General features: G+C 27.3%; 1 protein-coding gene across 1 annotated transcript; it reads left to right on the top strand.

Annotated features, from left to right (window-relative positions):
• Positions 1-36: 36 nt before the first annotated feature.
• On the top strand, positions 37-15,261 carry LOC100202029 (dolichyl-diphosphooligosaccharide--protein glycosyltransferase subunit STT3A). Its single transcript, XM_065796494.1, has 13 exons — positions 37-334; positions 3,680-3,862; positions 8,559-8,753; positions 8,916-9,064; positions 10,317-10,427; positions 10,696-10,776; positions 10,887-11,045; positions 11,175-11,501; positions 11,953-12,231; positions 12,320-12,539; positions 12,612-12,800; positions 14,607-14,656; positions 14,738-15,261. The coding sequence occupies exons 1-13, from the start codon at positions 223-225 to the stop codon at positions 14,831-14,833; spliced, it is 2,151 nt and encodes a 716-aa protein (XP_065652566.1). The 5' UTR covers positions 37-222; the 3' UTR covers positions 14,834-15,261.
• The last annotated feature ends 5,424 nt before the right edge of the window (positions 15,262-20,685 follow it).

The following is a 20,685-nucleotide window of genomic DNA, read 5'->3' as shown; positions in this document are numbered from 1 at the left end:
TTTTTTAGTATGCAAGACAAAGTCTTAAACCATACTTATCAACATACGCATTGGTCACGCATACAATAAATAATATACTAACGCTTCTCAATAAATGTTTTTTCGATTGGCAACCACAGGTTTAAAAAGTGACACGACACTGGACTTTATTGTAATGTGTAAATAACACGAGCGGTGTATATTAAATTCTGTGTGATTAATGGTATAAAGCTTAGAGTAGTTATGAAGAATCAAGAAAGTGCTATGAAGCTGGTGTCTTTTCTTCCTAAAATTTCTTATGAAAGACAAACTACTCTTCTAAAGTTACTTATATTGTCTATTGCCGCAGTTCTTTGTAAGTTAATACTGCAAAAACAATAATTTTTCACAATGTTTTTAAATAATGATCAGGAATTTTTCTTTAATTAAAAAAAAAATTCTTTAAAATTTAAATTGAGTTGATTTTATCGTTATTGTATTAACAATTTATCAGACAATTAAATGTAAAATATCAAATTGTATGATTTAATTGTATAAATAATGTAGGTTAAAAATTTAAGCAATTTATTTTGAGTTTTTTAAATATTAAAAAAAAGTAGTAGAGGAAGTTGAGGCACATAAATATAATTAGCATTACACAAAAATAGTATGCAATAGATAAGTAGTTCGCACATAAAACATTAGTTCTCTGTAGCAATGAATGAATTTAGTGTAATTTTTTATAATATAGTATGGCCACATTTATATAAATACATGGGAGCTCATTTATGCATATCAATGATCTAAAAAGATCAAAAGTAAATTGTTTTAATTAAGAAAACTTATTCTGATAACTCTTAATAGTTGTTATGATTTCACAAAATAAAGTCGGTATGTATCATACCAATAGACTAAGCTATTTCTCTACAACTTGCTAACCATGAGTTAAAATGCAATGCAAACTCAGTGACATGATACCAGGGTGTACATACTCTCAGCTATTTCGTAACAGTTTTCAGTACCCTCTAAAAAGTGAAGATTTAATTAGTAAACTAGATGACAACATGCACATGATACTATGCAACGTCTTTATTAAATTCAAATAATTCAGCAGCCTTTTGTGTTGTCATTATTTAATGACTAAAATCTTTTTAGTTTGCAATATAGAGTGGATAATGAATACAGATTACACCTAATTTTCTTTTATCATTAATGTATTCAGACAAGTGGAGCAAAAAAGGAATAAGCTTGCTTCTTCTTAAAGACTTTTGTTTTTTTCTTAAATGTCAGCTGATTATATATACTTAAACTGGTTGTTTTATCAAAACCAATTTTTAAATGTTATGTCAGTTTTTGAAGATTATTTTAAGAGCAGATGCAGTGGCTAGTTTCTGGTTTTAATTATTATTATTTAATAAGCATTGATATTGTTTTTGCATGTTCGAAATTAAAAGAATGCTTTTAATGATAAATTTTCACTACTTAAGCATTCTTCTATTTTATTTAAAAAGATTACAACTATTATTACAACTGCTGCAACACATTTGGTTTATTTTAACAGCTCATCTATAGAGCTAGTTAATAAGTCAGTATTGTATGTATATATGTGTTTGTGTTTGACATGAGTCTTTTTAATAATTTTACAGGTCTGGCATTAACTTTTTATTTTGTTTATTGTATGCTAAAAATTTTGATTGGTTGAAATTAGTTGAATCAAGTTATTTTCATGCTATACTAAATATAATTGCAAAAAAATTCTCCAGACGTCAGCTCCCTATTCTCTAGCAAAAATTTAGAAGCTTTATTATCATTCCTTGATACATCAAAGAGTATGGGTATTAATGGTATACACGCTTATGTTTTAAAAAGTTGCTCAGCTAGCTTCAGTAGGCCACTTTCACTTATGTTTAATGCTCCATAGTTTCTGGTCAAGTTCTATCAAATTGGAAGCTTGCAAATCTCTTACCCATTCACAAGAAAGGTTGTCGTACTAATCCAGAAAACTATCCACCTATTTAACTAGCTTCTGTTGTTTGTAAGGTTATGGAAAAAATACTTTGCGACTTTATGGCAGACCATTAGTACACCAACAATTTATTATCCTGTTATCAATATGGATTTGTGCAAAATTGTTCGTGTATGACTAATCTTTTAGAAGTATTAGACATGACTACCGAAGCTCTTAATGATCCCTGCTCGGTACTACAAATTTTTTTAGACTTCACTAAAGCATTTGATTGTGTCTCATGCATTCTTCTTCTCCTGAAACTAAAGAGATTTCTCTAACATGACCCTCAATTAGACAAAAGATTTTTTGAGCAGTAGAAAACAGCGTGGTATTCTTGGTGAATTCACTCCTGATTGGGTAGAGTGGAGTTCCTCAGGGCTAGGTTATCTCTCCACTTTTGTTTTTAATTTTTATTAATAGTATTTTTATATAATTTCTGTAAGCTATTTGCTGATGGCACTCAATTAATTCCATACATCAAAAACTTTTCTGATTTCGAACCAGTGCAAAAGGATATAAATGTCTTACTACATTTTTCTAAACTTTGGGGCATGGAATTTAATATAAATAAATGCAAAGTAATGCTTTTATGGTGGTAATCTTTGGGGCATGGAATTTAATATAAATAAATGCAAAGTAAAGCTTTTATGGTGGTTTTGATGTTTTAGAATACTCTTTTGGTATGCTTAACTCATTGAACACTCTTATTCCTTTTTAAAATGTTGATATTGAAAAGTCACTAGGAGTTTATTTTAACAACTTAAGTTTTCTAATCAAATATATAATGCAAATTAAAAGCATTAAAAGCAATTAGAGGAGATTTGATTCAGTATTTCAAAATCTACAAGAATTTTAATGAAGTCAAGTTCCTAAACCCGAATATAACACCCACTTGTGTTTCAAATTGTTCTGCATGAAACCGTCCTGCAGTAAAACAAAATCCACAACCATGCCATTGTCAGAGAAATTTCAAATAACTCCTATAGACATAACGTCTTATCTAATAGAATTGCATCCCCATTGAATACCTTGCCTTTTTCTGTTGTTACTTCACATTTCCTCAATGAATTTAAAAACAAATATGATAATTTTTGTCGCTCCACTAGAATAAAGTCTAGTATCACAGGACATTGTTAGATGTCCAGTTCATAGAAGCCAACTACTTCTATTATAGATTATTTATAATAATATCTTTGTATGGTTGTCTCATTTTCTATTCTTTAACTACTACTACATTTGTTTTAATTAATTGTTTCATCTACCAAAATATAATTTAGTTTGATGTTTGAGGCAAATTGCATCCTTCTATTGTATTGTCACATTCAGAAATTTGTAACTCATTTATTGTTTTTTTTTGTAAAGAGTGCTTTTGAATTTTCTTTTCAAATTTTGTATTTTTCTGTTAACTCTTTGTTCTCATTCACTATTATAGTAACTCCAAATTTAGAGAATTTTTTTTGAATTGAATTTGTAGAAGATAAATTTAAATAAAAATGGTTTTGAGATGTTTTTGATAAATTATATTTATTGCAGTTTTGATAAATATTTGCTATTTGTTGTTATGAATAATTATTTTTAACAAAAATAATAAATTAATGAATAAGAAAATAAATTACCAATAAGTATTTTTAGAGAAACTAAGTAGAGTTTAGTATTTTAACTTAGTATGATGAATAACTTAAGATTTGCTAAGATTTTTAAATATTTTTTCAGCATTTGCAACTCGTTTGTTTTCTGTTCTTCGATTTGAAAGTGTAATTCACGAATTCGATCCATATTTTAATTATCGTACAACTCGCTTTCTCACAGAAGAAGGTTTTTATGAATTTCACAACTGGTTTGATGACAGAGCATGGTATCCACTTGGAAGAATTATTGGTGGAACCATTTATCCAGGTACTTCTTATTTAGTTTTTATATTTAATGTTTCCTGTGTTGACTTGTTGTATTCAATTAATGAAATTTTTAAATAAAAAAAATCTCCATAGCTGTAGTGGTCATGTTTTTTTTTGTTTTTGTTTTTTATTGTTGTTGTTGTTTTTGTTATTGATTTTTTTTAAATGATTAATAAAATTTTTATCATTATTTTCTTTTTTAATAAATTGATCTTGCTTGTGGTTTTATTTGTAATAAATAAATCTCGCTTTTGGTTTTATTTTTAATAAATAGATCTTGCATGGGGTTTGCAGTGGGTTGTGAGTTTTAACTTTAACAAAGATCAGTTATTTACAGCAAATAACTATTGTAATACTGTCGATGTTTCTATATTAATAAATGACTCATTCTTGCTTAACTTGTCATTCAGCAAAATCTCATTATTTTACTGCATCTGTCCCTGCATGCTCTGACAGCTTTTATTCGTCTAGTTTTTTCCCTGCACTTCAACCCTTTAAAACTCTCTCCCATCTTCTTGTTACTTGTTACTTGTTACTTATCTTACTTGTACAAACTACAACTCTTCGAGTCTTCTGTCAACCCTTTCCTTGCTTTTTAACTCTTTTTTTTTTCTTCTAATAACCCCTAACTTAATAATAGTTGTTTGCAGCCTTGTTGGGAGTAAATCAGAATATTTTTTTTTTAAAAAAAAAAAGATCTCTTATTAACTGCAATCTCTTATTGAAGTATTTAATTTTTCTAAATTTAGTTTCGGAAACAAATTTATGCTGATTTTTATTGGTTGATAAAAAGCTGTTGTGTTTTTAATAGATTTATTTAAGCAAAATGAAAGAAAGTTAAGAAAAATCATTTACTTAGTATCCATGGAAAACTGTTTTTCAGAATTTAAAAGACAAAATGTAGAATTAATAAATTTATTATTATATTTTGCAAAGACGCTTCACAAATAAGTCAAAATAAGCAGTTGATTCAAATAAAAAGATAGTTGCTCAATATTTAAGCAATATGATCAAACAAGTTTTTTTAATTCAATCATTTTTGCTTATCTTCATTGTATTAAAGCAAGAAAAAAAAGCGCATAATTCAAATATGTGATTTTTTTAACCAAATCATTAAGTTATACAGTTTTAAAATTAAACTTGAAAAATTAGTTGTAATTAGTATTAAAAATATTTTTAAATGTAAATAATGCTAGTTAGTTGATATTACTAGCTTTACTAAAGCACTTGCATTAGTAAGCGATTTAAGTGATACAATCAAATTTTAGTTGATATTTTTAGTTTTATTAATGCAAAGATTTTAGTGCAAAATTTTTGCACTATTAAATAATTGAAATTGTATGGTAATATATGGTCTAAGGTTTTTAGCATTCTTACCAACGAATATAATGATTCTCTTACCTTCAAGAGCAGGCATGTCAAAGTGGCGGCCCGCGGGCCACATGCGGCCCGCAAGACCTTTTATGGCGGCCCCCAACATTTTTATCATTTTATTACATATGGCGGCCCGCAGACATGCATTTCAAAAATGTTTTATTAAAAACAACAATAAAAAAATCACTAATAGTTTTCTGAACTCCTTTATTAAAAAAAGACATGAATACTAAATTAATTTTCTAACTTTTTATTAAAATTGAAACTCTGAAATTAAAACCATAAAAAACTATGACGATATATTTTAATTTTAACAATCGATATGAGAAAATAAGGCGGGTGAATATAAAAAACCAATTGCTTTTACTCAGCGTTTTTGGAGTAGTTGTTCAGCTTTACGCGAATAAAGATTTAATATAAATCTTTCAAACTTTTGTTTACGTAAAGCTGAACAATTACTCGAAAAATGCTGAGGAAAAGCGATTGCTTTTTTTTATTCACCTGGCCTAATAGATTAGTTGTTATCTTGTTTTGTTGTTGCTCACCATTGAGCTATTTTTGTTTTTTGGTTATTGTCACTAAAATTAAAATGTCTCATTCAAAACCAAGTGCAAGCAGAAAACATAAAGTTGAAGATGAAAAAAAAAATTTTCAATCAAAATGGGAAGTGCTATACTTTTTTACAAGCATTAATGAAACTATTATTTGTCTGATTTGTCAACAAAAAGTTAGTGTGCCGAAAGAATTCAATGTCAAAAGGCACTATAAAACCCATCAGGAAAAGTTTGAAATTTATCAAAAAGATAAAAGGATAGACAAATTAAATGAACTAAAAGCCAAACTAAAAAAGCAACAAAATATTTTTCATTTTGTGAACAAACCAAATGAACTCGTAGTCAAAGCAAGTTATAATCTGGCGCATTTAATTGCATTTCATTCCAGACCTTTCACTGACGGTGAATTTATCAAAAACTGCCTAATTAAAACTGCAAAGATTCTTTGCCCTAAAAAAATAAAAGATTTTAACAACATAAGCCTTTCAAGAAATACAGTTGCTGAGCGTGTTAATGACATAGTAGCAGATTTGAGAAGTCAGTTAACAAAAATCTGCAAGGATATTGAGGCCTTTTCAGTTGCTGTTGATGAAAGTACAGATGTCAAAGATGTTGCTCAGTTGTCTGTTTTTATCAGAGGTTACAATTTCAAATATGAAATTACAGAAGAACTTCTAGAGTTGATTCCAATGCATGGTACAACAACAGGTGCAGACATTTTTTTGGAGATTGAAAAAACACTGGACAAGTATGAACTTCCAATTACTAAACTTGTGTCTATAGTTACTGATGGAGCACCCACTATGATTGGTTTAAAGAAAGATCTTGTTAGTAAATTAAATGAGAAAATTGGCAAAAAGATAAACAATTTTCATTGTATCATTCACCAAGAAGTATTATGCGGAAAAACAATTGATCTGGATTATGTGATTAAAAGAATAGCGTCTGTTGTCAACTTTATAAGAGCAAGAGGACTAAATCATCGTCAGTTTGCTTCATTGTTGAATGAAATTGACAGTGAATATGAGGATTTACCATATTACACTGAAGTTTGATGGTTATCATGTCACAAAGTACTCAAAGCATTCAATCATCTGAAAACTGAAATATTTCAATTTTTGGAAACAAAAGGGCAAGATATTTCAGATATAAAAAATACCAAGTTTCTTCAAGATTTAGCTTTTCTAGTTGATATCACAAAACACCTGAATGAACTGAACATTATTTTGCAAGGAAAGAACAAATTGGTAACCACAATGTTTGATTATGTCAGAGCTTTTCAAACTAAGCTTTTACTCTGGGAACGCCAAATTGAACAAGAAAATTTGGTACATTTTGAGACGTGCAAGTCTATGAAGCTGCAAGACCCAAATTTTATGTTCAGCAGCTATTCAAAAAATATAAACAATATAAAACAAGATTTTGAAGTAAGGTTTCAAGATTTCAAAAAATGTGAACCAAAGTTTGCTTTGTTCACCTCACCATTCAACTTTGATATTGAAAAAGTGGAAGAAGATCTGCAAATGGAATTAATTGAACTTCAGTGTGATTCTGTTCTCAAACAACAATTTACTGATGTTGGTGTACCCAAATTTTATTCATTTTTACCGCCACATCAATTTCCAAAGATGATTTAATTTGCTTGTCAAATATGTGCAATGTTTGGCAGTACTTATCTTTGTGAACAACTTTTTTCGCACATGAAACGAAATAAAACCCCTGAGAGGTCCAGGCTTACTGATGAACATTTGTCTTCCATAATGAAAGTGGTAGCTAGCCAAAACATAAAACCAGACCTTATTAAGCTTTCAGCGAATAAAAGATGTCAAATTTCTGGAAAATCCAAAGTTTTATGTTTGTTATTATTATTACAAAATACTCCTTGTTTATTTTTATTGTGTTCTTATTGTGTGAAATAAATAATGCAAAATTAAACTTCTGTACTTTTTTTAATAATATTGCAGTGATTTGGTAGATTTTAAATATAATTATAATCTTGTTTACTTCAAACCTTAGCAAAAGGACAGTTTGGGTTGAAGAGTTACACTTCATTCATAAGAAAAATAAGTATTAGCTTGAGCGGCCCTTATAATATTTCCTTAGGCTAAAGAGGCCCCCATACCAAATTGAGTTTGACATGCCTGTTCAAGAGCATTAATTTAAAAAAATAATAATTTTTTGAAGTTAATGTTTGAAAGATAGTCTTTTTATTATTATTTTTTTTTTAAATAGGGCTTCTTTTTTTTGCGAGGGGGGAGACATGGTGATAAGACTAAGTTTGTTTTCTTCTAGCCCCAGGCACATAACAATATTAACTTTTGATAACAACTATTTGTTTTTATAAATTATGGCGGTAAATTATTTTCTTAATGGCAAACACACACAAATGGTGCTAATTTTGCCTTTTAATCTCCTTTTAACAAAGTTTTTTAGTTTTTTTTAACTTTTATTGCATTTCAAAATGCTATGATTGAAGCCCTTCTAAACCACACAAGTGTGAAACCATGGCCATTAAACTTGAAAAAAATATGTTTGTTATTTTAATAGTGTTTTTATTTAGTTTCTTATCTGATTTTTTTAAGAGACAATTTTAATTGGTTATGTACACAGTTTTATAAAATAAAATATAGGTTTGAAGGTGACATCTGCTGCTGGTTAACACAGTTTTATAAAATAAAATATACATAATATAAATAAAACAAAATAAAATATACATAATATAAATAAAACAAAATAAAATATACATAATGCAATTATTATTATATTTAGGTTTGATGGTGACATCTGCTGCTCTATATCACATAATGCATTTTTTTCATATCACTATTGAGATTCGTAATGTTTGTGTTTTTCTTGCTCCATTATTTTCTTCATTTACTGTGATTGTCACCTTTCTTTTAACAAAAGAACTAAAAGATGCAAGTGCTGGTCTTATAGCTGCTTCCATGATTGCCATTGTACCTGGTAACTATCTTTTATTATTTAAATGTATATAAGTGCATGCATATATATATTTATATATATAAATATATATATATATATATATATATATATATATATATATATATATATATATATATATATAAAATCATTACAAATTTAATATTAAATCTACTTTTTTAAAAGGTTATATTTCTCGATCTGTCGCTGGTTCATATGATAACGAAGGGATTGCAATTTTTTGCATGCTTTTAACATATTATTTTTGGGTGAAATCTGTAAAAACTGGATCTCTGTTTTGGGCTACTTTGTGCTCACTAGCATATTTTTACATGGTATGTATTTTGTTTGATTTAGATAAATAACCAAAGTAAAATAAAACCAGGACTTGGATTATGGGATTATAATTTTTGATTTTTTATTGCTAAAAATTGATTATTATAATAAACCTAAATATTAAATAAGAATTGATTATTATAATAAACCTAAATATTAAATCAAAAGAAATTTTACAAGAAAATAAATGTTTTAAGTTTTTTTTATTTCACAAAAGAAATGTTTGTTTTTTTAAATATTGCAAAAATGAAGGGAAAAAAATAAAGAAAAATCTTTTAATTTAAGTAATAAAATCAAAATAAATTGAAATAAAACTTAAAATACTGTTTACTATAATGATATTATAGCAAACCAGTGGTGTACACTGGATTTTTAGATGTTTGAGTTTTGACACTTATAGGCATTGTGCAAACTCCAAACTTTTGTATGTTTATGCTTATATCAAAAAAGAATATTTTGCAAAGTATTGGGGTGATTGGAGCTTGGGAACAAAAAAACCGTGGGAGCAACGAGTTTATAAAATATTTTCTTTACTATTTTTATCTAAATTCATATTCATCAACAAATTTCAAGTTTCATGCAATAATCTTAGTGTTCAGTTTTTATGACCCTGCAATGTTTACAGCCCCCTCAAATTTAGGGGGGTTAAAACTTTATATGGTCATAGTTCTTGAAAAATAAGAGATTATTGCATGAAGTTTGAAATTTGTTGATTAATATAAATTTAGATAAAAATAGTAAAGAAAATATTTTATGAACTTGTTGCTCCCACGTTAAGGGCCAGGTGGGCCCAAAAATTAGGGTTTTTTTGTTCCCAAGCTCCAATTACCCCAATACTTTGCAAAACATTCTTCTTTGATATAAGCATAAACATACAAAAGTTTGAAGTTTGCACAATGCCTGTTAGTGTCAAAACTCAAACATCTAAAAATCCATTGTACACCACTGCAAACAGTTGTTAAATAGAAAAGTCACAACCAGACATAAAATAAAATTTCTAAGTTTTTTCAATGAATTTTTGGATTTAGCTATATTAATTTAGTTTTTATTTTAAAAAGTTGTTTAAAAATTCTTTATTTCTAACCTAGAAATGAATAAGTTTTTCTTGTATTTTAACTGCTTTTTACTTTCATTAATAAAAAGGGGAGAAAGGGGTGAAGATATTTATTTCTTTCAGTTAATTTGAACCCTGATAATGTTTACGAATAAATTTTATTGAAATAAATTTTTTTTTTTTTTTTTTTTACTTAGGTTTCATCATGGGGAGGTTATGTGTTTCTTATTAACTTGATACCTATGCATGTTTTTGCATTGATAATCACTGGAAGGTTTAGTCACAGAATTTATGTTGCTTATTCAACTGTAAGTTTTCAATTTCAAATTAAATATTAAATTTATTTCAAATATTTGAATTGTTTTGTATATAATACAAATAATTAAACACAATAAATTGAATGAAATCTAAAACAACTCCCTTAACTTTTGATGCTTAACTTCAGCAGAGAAGTTAGCGTAACCACGCTAACTTCTCTGCTGTGTGGTTTGTGTTTTGAAGTTAGAGAGTTTAACGAGACTATGAAAAAATTGTAGAAATGTTAGTTGAGTAAAAAGATTTTTTTTTCTTTTTTAGGTATACTGTTTGGGGACTATTTTGTCAATGCAAATTTCTTTTGTTGGGTTCCAACCTGTGCAAACAAGTGAACATATGGCGGTAAGAAGTTTAAACAATTAAGTTAAAAATTTTAAAATTTTAAAATGTTTTTTATTCGTTATTCAATTCAATATTATGAATTATCACTAACAATTAAAGTTTAATTTTAGGCGCTTGGTATATTTGGTTTATGTCAAATACATGCTTTTGTAGATTATTTAAGATACAGACTAAGCCCAGCTCATTTTGAGGTTCTGTTTAAATCATTGGTAATTATTGCCGCAAGTCTTGCTGCATCTGTTGGTGCTATCTTAACTGTAACTGGCAAAGTGAGTAATCAATTATCAGATTATCAACCAAAAAATTTAAAAATCAATTTACAAAAAATTTAAAAATGAAAATGAAAAACAAATAGTTTTTTAAATTTAAAATTAAAAAAAGTTTTTTTTGTTTTTCAGGTAGCTCCATGGACTGGTCGATTTTATTCACTACTTGATCCTTCATATGCCAAAAACAATATTCCAATTATTGCCTCAGTATCTGAACACCAACCTACAACTTGGTCATCATTTTATTTTGATCTCCAGTTACTAATGTTTATGTTTCCAGTTGGCCTTTATTACTGTTTTGCAAAGCTTACAGATGCAAACATTTTTATTATAATTTATGGTGTTACAAGTATTTATTTTTCTGGCGTCATGGTTCGTTTAATGTTAGTTTTAGCACCTGTAGCTTGCATTCTTTCGGGTATTGGTATCTCTTCAGTTCTTATTACTTACATGAAGGTAATAAAGTTTAGAATATTTTCGTTATTAGTGAGGTATCCAGGCCAATTTTGATACTGGTATACCAGTTTGAACACTCAAATTTCTGCCCAAAACTCCAGTAGCTTATAATGAATATAATTTTTAATCAGTTCATAAGCTTTTTGCATTTTGGAAAGTAAAGACAGTATATAAAATGTAAGATAAACCTATGAAATATATTCCCTCGTCCACAATTTATCATAAATTGTGATATTAAATGCAGTGCCTGCATATAAAAAAGGTCCTCAGAACAGCAAATTCATATACTGGTACCAGTATATTTTGCTGTGAGCATACAAGGAACTTTTTTCTGAACAGTGTGTCCAAATAACTTCTGGATACGTCACTGATTATTATTTGTTTTTGTTTTTTCTATTAGTTCATTGGTTTTTGTTATTTTCTTAAAAGATGATTTTATTTTTGAATTTAGAACTTAGAAATATCCTCTACTCAGTTATCTTCCAAAGTTTCTCATCGTAAAGCTAAGCAGCAAGATCCATCTTACCCTATTAAAAACGAAGTTGCAACATTTATGGTTGCACTTATGACATTTTTCCTTGTTACTTATGTGTTTCATTGTACATGGGTTACTTCTGAAGCGTATTCATCACCTTCTATTGTTTTATCTGCAAAACAAAATGATGGATCTAGGGTCATTTTTGATGACTTCAGAGAAGCTTATTATTGGTTAAAGCAAAACACTCCAGAGGTTTTTAATTTTAAGCAATTTTACTAATGAGTAATTGTTTAGTTATAAGTATAATTTTTTATGATTTATTTGTTTTGTTTTAATTTAGGACTCAAAAGTAATGTCATGGTGGGATTATGGCTACCAGATTACAGCTATGGCAAATCGCACTATACTTGTTGACAATAATACATGGAATAATACACACATTTCTAGAGTTGGCCAGGCAATGGCATCTACTGAAGACAAGGCATATTTGATAATGAGAGAATTAGATGTGGATTATGTTCTTGTGATATTTGGTGGTCTGACAGGATATGCATCTGATGGTAATTTTTATTTGAAAATAATTATATTAAATATATTATATGAAAAATGTTATAAAATTTTTATTAATTTAGATATCAATAAGTTTTTATGGATGGTGAGAATTGGAGGAAGTACAGACACAGGCAAGCATATCAAAGAGCATGATTATTACACTCCAGCTGGTGAGTTTCGTGTTGATAAAGAAGGATCGCCAACATTATTAAACTGTCTTATGTACAAGATGTGTTTTTATCGTTTCGGAGAAGTTTATACTGAACAAGGTAATTTTATACATTTATAATTAGTTGCTCCATTTTTGTTGAGATCCTGTGTGATGTGATTGACTTAAAATTTTAATTAATAGTAATTTATATTAAATTTTATTTATCAATATTAAATTATATTAATTAATATTTAGTATTAAATTATATTAAATTATATTAAGTATATTAATTATATTAATTATATTAATTATATATTAAAATTATATTAAATAATATTAAATTAAATATTAAATTTTAATTTATAGTAATTTATCTTAAAATAAATGTTTAATGACTAGGAAAAAAGAATTTATATTCAACAGTTGTTTTTTATGTTATTATATGTGTGTGTGTGTGTGTGTGTGTGTGTGTGTGTGTGTGTGTGTGTGTGTGTGTATATATATATATATATATACATATATACATAGATAGAGATTTATAAAAAGGAAAACAATTAAAAAACAAAATTTGTTTACTACCCTATATAATTAGATTATTTTACCCTATATAATTAGATTATCTACTGTGCAAAAAATAGGTAAGTTAAAATTAAGTACATATTTTCTCGGAAATAATGAACAATAATAAGTAAAAATTTAATTTACTTATGGTTTAATAATATTTGGGTTTATACCCATTATTCGCATTATCGCTACACAGCTTTTCGTCATGGTATCAACTAATTTTAGGCATGTGCTTATTGGAATGTTCTCCAAATGTATTTAATGTTTTTCAAATACTCATCTATATTTTTGATCTTAGAAAGTTTTCTTAATTCATTTTTAATGTGTGCCCAGAGATTTTCTATCGCATTTATGTCCGGTGATTGGGCTGGCCACTTCAAAATCCAAATTTTCTCATTATGAAACCAATTTTACTACCTTTGCTGTATGCTTTGGGTTATTATCTTGTTGATAGACCCAAATCAAAGGTAGGTTTTCTTCTGCGAAGGGTAGCATAACATCCTGCAGTATATTTAAATATATTTCTTTGTTCATATTTTCTTTGATCCAAAAAAGGGGACCTACTCCATAATATGAAAAGCAACCCCATATTTTAATATTTCCACCACCATGTTTAACCGTTTTGATGGTATATCTACGGCATATTCTTTACTTTTTGGTCTTCTGACATTTTTTCAGTGCATCTGACCCAAACAAGTTAATTTTTGTCTCATCTAACCAAAGAATATTTTGTCATTTTGAAGATGGCCAGCCCACGTGTTTCCTAGCAAAATCTTTCCTGTTTTTAATATTATTTGGTGATAAAAATGGACACTTCTTTGGTACTTTGACTTTAACATATTGTTGAGTAAGTTTTAACTGTTGAAGCATCAATTTACAGGCCAAGAGTATTTTTATTTCTATTGACGTTGCAAATGGATTTCTTTTGGAATAAAGAACAATATTTTTGTAATCTCTTCTAGATGTTTTCCTCTTTCGACCACGTGTTTCGGGTGTTTTTTTTTTTTTAATTGCATTGCATACCATATTAATTGAACAATCCATTAAATTTGAAATTTCTTTCAAAGTTTTACCCTGGTTTCGTAAAATTTTGATTAAATTTCTTTTATCTTCCAAACAATGTACGTTATGTCCCATTTTTCTTTTATTTTTTATCCTTTTTTTTTATTTCTTCTAAAAAAAAAAATATTTTCATTTTAATTCAACAAATTTCATAGTAAAATTTTTTTTATAAAGGCAAACAAACTTTAACAAGTTTTTTTACCTTTATAAAAAAAATATCCTGATGAAAAATTTTCATTAATGGATATAGTTTTTTGTTTTTATTTTGTTTGCGTAATTTTTGAAATTTTATTCATAGGCAAGCCAACTGGTTACGATCGCGTTCGAAATGCAGAAATCGGCAACAAGGTAACTTTCCACAATAATATTACCTTTTAATTATTCAGTTTTTATTTTGCGGCTTAAATTTATGCAAACATTTTTTATTAGAATTTTGAACTTGATGTTCTCGAGGAGGCATTTACGACCGAGCATTGGTTAGTCAGAATCTATAAAGTCAAAGATCTCGAAAATAGAGGCTCATAGCAAAATTATTCTTATAGAAATTTTTTATGAAAATTTAGGGGTAAACATAAATTTCAATTGTTGCAATTATTCTATTGGTTTAGTAAATCTATTTTTGTATCTTGTAAACTATAGCTTTTAAACATTTTATTCACAACGAGATGCAAATTTGATATGTGTATAGTTTTCCGTTTTTAGTTCTTCGGACTAAAGTTAAAATTTGTCATAAATTAGTTTTATTATGGCTTTCCATTTAATAGCGTTGTAAAAGCTGAGTATCTAGTTTTCTAATTTTATGAACTTAAATTAATCTGAATTTTTTTTAATATAAATTTTAATATGAGCTCAAAAATTTATTAAACTTAATTATAAAATCATTGGTTGCAAATTTTAAAAACGAGAACTTATGTATGAATGGCCTTTTCTGCGATAGAAAACGTTATAAATTAGATTTTGTTATATATTCATAGATATATATATATATATATATATATATATATATATATATATATATATATATATATATATATATATATATATATATATATATATACACATATACACGTTGTTAAGTCATAAAACTACTAAAGTACGCTCTAGTCAAAAAATATGTTTTGATAGAATTTTCAACGGAAAAAAATGAATTGATAACTTAGTTGATAATGCAATGAAATGTTTTTTTTATTATTATTATCAAAAACGCATTTATTGAAAATGAGCTAGAATCTTTTTAAGGTTTTTTACTAAATTTTATTTGAAAGAAACTAAAAACTCCTAACCATCTCTTTATCATCGATGATAAAAAGAATTCTTAATTTTGCAAGTAATAAAATGCCTAGAATTTCTTGATACTTCGTAAACGATGAGTTATGGACGGAACGTGTTCGCTTCGTAGTTAAAATGGAATTTCCGAATGAATATTAATGCAGATAGCTGTACCTGACTAGGGTATGTTTGAGTTTAATGTTCCGTTCTTCCACGTTTGCAGCATACTACTACAAACTAAATACAAATACATCAAACGGTATAATAAACTAAATCATACATCAATCTATAAAAAAACGGTGTAATAAACCTAAAGAACGATAAAACTAATTCATTTATAAAGGAACCTTTTGTAGTAACGTAAGTTTTGATAAGATATTGCCTAATTATCTTATAAAAAAATATATAATAATTAAAAGATTAGATAAAGAAAGATGAACTAGTATTTTAAAATCTTTTGTTGTATCGCTTAAGAAAATACGCAAATTTTGTTTTTCTCTAACTTACAGATGCATTTGGTACTTTTAATGCATTTTGGTATTTCTAAAATTAATTATTTTTTACAATAATGATGCACAATAGTTTAAAATATTTAATCAAAAAAGTATTTTTAAAGAAAAATAATTTTGAGCTTGAATAAAAATAATTTTTAGCTATTTAGGGCTTCAGGCATAACTGTCCCGTTATGCCCCACTCTACCCTAATCCTTTTTATGAATACCTCAATACTAGGTATAAATATCAAAGTTTTAGACAATCTCTACTACTTGTTTAAACTTATCTTTTACTTCCCTGTTTACCTATAGATTTGTTACGTTCTTAAAGAATGTTTTTTTGACAACCTATTTTATCTATCCAGGATATTATTTTGTGTTTTAGTATTTTTTCTAAATTTAAAAACAAACTGCTATATTTTAAATACAGAGATATAAAACACCTTTTTGTAAATCCCGTAATAAATAATACCAATTCTAATCTGGATATTTATTTATTCAATTCTAATCTAGAAATTTATTATTAGTCGTTCAAAATCCACAACTAGACTGCAATTCGTTCATACCGAACGCATTAGTCTGTGACCTCCCTCTAAGAATCAAATAAATGTTTTAGTAGCTGATAATATGTAATAACATTATCAAAAAAATTCCCAAATTTTTCCTCTGCAGTTTTTAAGAAATAAGTGTTAGAACCCCTGACAAAAATTGATTTATACGACTATCGATTCGTTTCGTTTAAAAGTATTAATAAAAAGCAGAACGCTTTTTTTGTAAAGACTTTTGCAAGTAATATGGAAATGAATTTGTGTGGCAAATTACCAGGGGTGCACCAATGCATTAACATCAGCATCAGCCTGCTGATGCATCGGCTAAGTTGTCGATGCATCGGGATCGGGATAGGTCTTGATTACGATTTGTTGATGCCAATTGTTTTGAAAAATTGTTTTTTTTTTACTTTCGTGTTTCTATATTGCATGCAAAAGCATAATTACTCTATAAAAGAAAACCCATGTATAAGCCTAGCCTAATATATAGACATATCTGCAACCACTAAACCTTTAAATACCTTTTGAACTGTTTTTTATCAGAATCTCCCTGCATTTAACGTCTGTTTATAATTTAAAAAAGCAATTATACAACTCATGGGTCCAAACTTTACAAAGAGATAAGTTTAAAATCAAGAAATATAAATGTATTTTTTGTGCCAGATTTTTCTCTCTTTCTCTTTTTGTTTTACAAAATTTACGAATTGCTTTAAACGTTTGTTTTCATCTATACCAAAATATTTTATTGGACTTTTAGTTGCTTTGCTTATTGTTTATTTATCTCTTATTTAATTTTATTTGTTAGTTTAATTCCTAGCACATAATTAGATAAACGATAAACTATAAACGATAATTTTCATTTACTCGACTAAATTATTTATTTACTAGACGATTAGGAAACATTGTAAAAGCAGAGCTAATCGATACGAGTTTCCTTCGCACCAAAGTACTACCCATATGCTGAGTAGGCGGAGCCGGGATTTGAAAATGCAATACTGCTGCTATAGCTAATTATAATTCTAAGCTTTAATATCGCTCTAACCAACTAAGCTATCTCGGTTAGAAATATATATATATATATATATATATATATATATATATATATATATATATATATATATATATATATATATATATATATATATATATATATATATATATATATATATATTTCTAACTTCTAGAAACTAAACTTAGAAATAAATTTAAATAAAAAATAAATAAATCAATCAGCAAAAGATCTAAGCATTGAGCAAATTTTAGTAAATAAGCAAGCATTAAAATTAAGCAAACTTTAGCAAATAAGCTAGCATTAAAATTTACCGTTAACATTATATTAAAAAAAAAAAACTTTAACTTTCCTATTAGCAAAAAAAAAAAGAGTATAAATTTAAATTTAAGGCCAATCTCAATGCATCGGCCGATGCATCGGTATCGGCGGCCTCTACCATTGGCATTGGCCAAAAGTAGGCATTGGTGCACCCATACAAATTACTCGTCTTGATAAATAAAACAGAACTAAAATATGACCGCGACCGAGTCTTTAAAACAGTTGTCTAATTCATTATTTTAGTTGTGAAGTTTAACAATTAAAAAGTTTTACTAACTTACGTTATTTTATCATGAAATGAATTAATTTTTATAAGTGACGAAAAAGCATTATTCAGAAGCTAACGGGTATAGCACATAACTTTGTAAATTGCCCTGAAAATTTTGTTAAAAACTCTCATTTGCCTAATGATTTGGTATTACATTAGAAATATTACAAGTATTTTTCAGGTGTTTCTAAAATTGAAAAACCCAGAAGAAGAAAAATAAATAATACATCTGAAATCTTTAAAATAGAAAATAAAAAAAAATCTTAATTTTTCATCAATATTGTTTCAACAAAATTTTGTGTTAAGCCATTTTAAACTATTTGCATATATAAAAATTTTTACCATGCAGATTATCACGAAAATTAAACAAAGATAAAACAACTTAGTTTATGTCAGACCTTTAATGGTGGTTTATTGACAAAATGGTGTTAAAGACAAAAATGATGAATTGTTTATATAAAAAAAGACAAGAATTGAGATGAGATATCATAAAAAATATTGCAAAGTTTACAAAGCTTTGCTACCATATAGTAAATAAATTACAGCTTATGCTTCTTCAATATAAGAAGTTCCTTTCAAATGAAAAAAAAAAAAAAAGGAAAAGAATCAATGAGGTTTTTGTTTACTTATTGGAATTCGTTGAATACATTTGATTTTTCAAGTTAGAGTGTTTATTTAAGCAAATAAAATAAAATGAATCACATAAAATTTTAACATATTAATGAATATATAAAAGGTTATGTTAACAGCAGATGGTGCTGAAATAATCTCCCTTAAAAGTGACCATGAAAAAGCAGATTCTTGACTAATGCTTACTGCTATCATGTAGCGAGCCATTAATAGTGATTGACTTATGCACTTATCTTACCTAAATGTTGTAATTTGGAGTCTTGATGCTGATGTATTTATCATTATTTTATTTGTTATCAACCATTTTACTAATAATGTTTATTTGCAACTGGTAATCAAAACAAGAAATGTATAATTAATATAAAAAAGTAGCTGATCATTGGGGCCTTCTGTATTATATAACAGTAATTACAGTAATTTCTGTAATTGGTTTTCATTCCTTTACAGGTTAGGTGATTAAGTTCGTCTGTTTTTTATAAAATGATTTCTTTTTAAGCTTTTTTACTGAAATAAAAAGTATTTAAAACACTGTAAATTTGTATTTTTATTTATAGAGTTAAGATAATACATAAATATATGACGATGAAATGAAGATAAAATAGCTGTCAAATGAAGTTGTTCCAGATTCCTATTAAATTAACTACAGATGTGCAACTAGTTGACGTGTGACGGTTATAACAATGCATTTACTGCGGCAACTAGAAGGAACTATCCTATAGACAGTAATGATTAGTGTTGTTACAACTATTAAATAATTCGACTGTCGACTAAATCGACTAATATACATTTTTGAAATCGACTAAGTCGATTAAGTCGAAGTATGGAAATAATTTATTTTTTTGAAATAAATTCTAATAAAGGTAATAAAGTAGTTCATATTTTTGTATTTATAAAATAAAATCATTTAAATAATAATTGAGCAAAACAATATGAGAGAAGGACTGCTCCGACAACTGGAAAATCTATTCCCAGACCCCAATGATTTAGAGACCGTTTTAAATACTTGCTTCATATCAAAAGCCATTATGGCAGTATGAAAGTATATATGAAAATCATAAGCACCGAGTAAACAAAAGAAAAAAAAATTAATGAAATACATACGAAAGTTTAATTAGGTATAAATTATGCTAACATGCTTTGAATTAGATAAAACTTTAAGAGAGTAACAAAAAACTAGATAATAGTTATAATAGTTCATACTATTGTTATTAAATGAAGAAACAAAAACTAGAGATTGATAAGTTAAATTGAATGAAAAGAAAAGATTTTAAGATTTTTACTCGACTAAATCGACTAGTTGATTAGTATGAAGTTCAAAGTCGATTAAATTGACTATTCGATTTTTCAAGGTCGACTGTTGATTTTTCAAGGTCGACTATTCAATTTTTCAAGGTCGACTAATTTTATTTTCAACTTATTTTGTCCTTAAATTTAAATAAAACTAAGTTTACTTTTTTTCAAAAAATTCACGATAAAGAAAATATTCCATTAAAATTACTCCATTAAAGTAATTACTCCATTTTTACTTCCTGATCTTTATATTGGCAACTCTAAAGTAGTTAGAGAGTCATCATTAAAGCTTTAAGGAGTGATGCTTGACGAAACTTGACATGGAGAGAACACATAAGAACGTTAGAAGAAAAAATTTCAAAAAATATTGGCATTCTATACAAAGCTTAGCAATTATTAAACCAAATCTGCTTAAAAATCTTATATTTCTCCGTAATGCATTGTTATATAAACTATGCAAATATTGCATGGTGCAGCTCAAATGTAAGTAAAGTTAAAAAATTGCTTAGTTGACAAAAACACGCTGTCAGAATTATTTCAGGTGCAGGT

Source organism: Hydra vulgaris, chromosome 04 (assembly GCF_038396675.1).
Source record: "Hydra vulgaris chromosome 04, alternate assembly HydraT2T_AEP".
NCBI classification, from domain to species: Eukaryota; Metazoa; Cnidaria; class Hydrozoa; order Anthoathecata; family Hydridae; genus Hydra; species Hydra vulgaris.
The sequence above is the reverse complement of the archived record's forward strand: the minus strand, read 5'-3'. Positions and strand labels throughout refer to the sequence as shown.

What these genes read in the sequence shown, in the direction of transcription:
- LOC100202029 (XM_065796494.1), top strand. Translation starts at nt 223, where the DNA reads ATGAAGAATCAAGAAAGTGCTATGAAGCTGGTGTCTTTTCTTCCTAAA. An exon ending in TGGTGGAACCATTTATCCAG is followed by an intron (nt 3,863 to 8,558) that starts GTACTTCTTATT and finishes TATTATATTTAG; the next exon opens with GTTTGATGGTGACATCTGCT. An exon ending in TAAAGCAAAACACTCCAGAG is followed by an intron (nt 12,232 to 12,319) that starts GTTTTTAATTTT and finishes GTTTTAATTTAG; the next exon opens with GACTCAAAAGTAATGTCATG.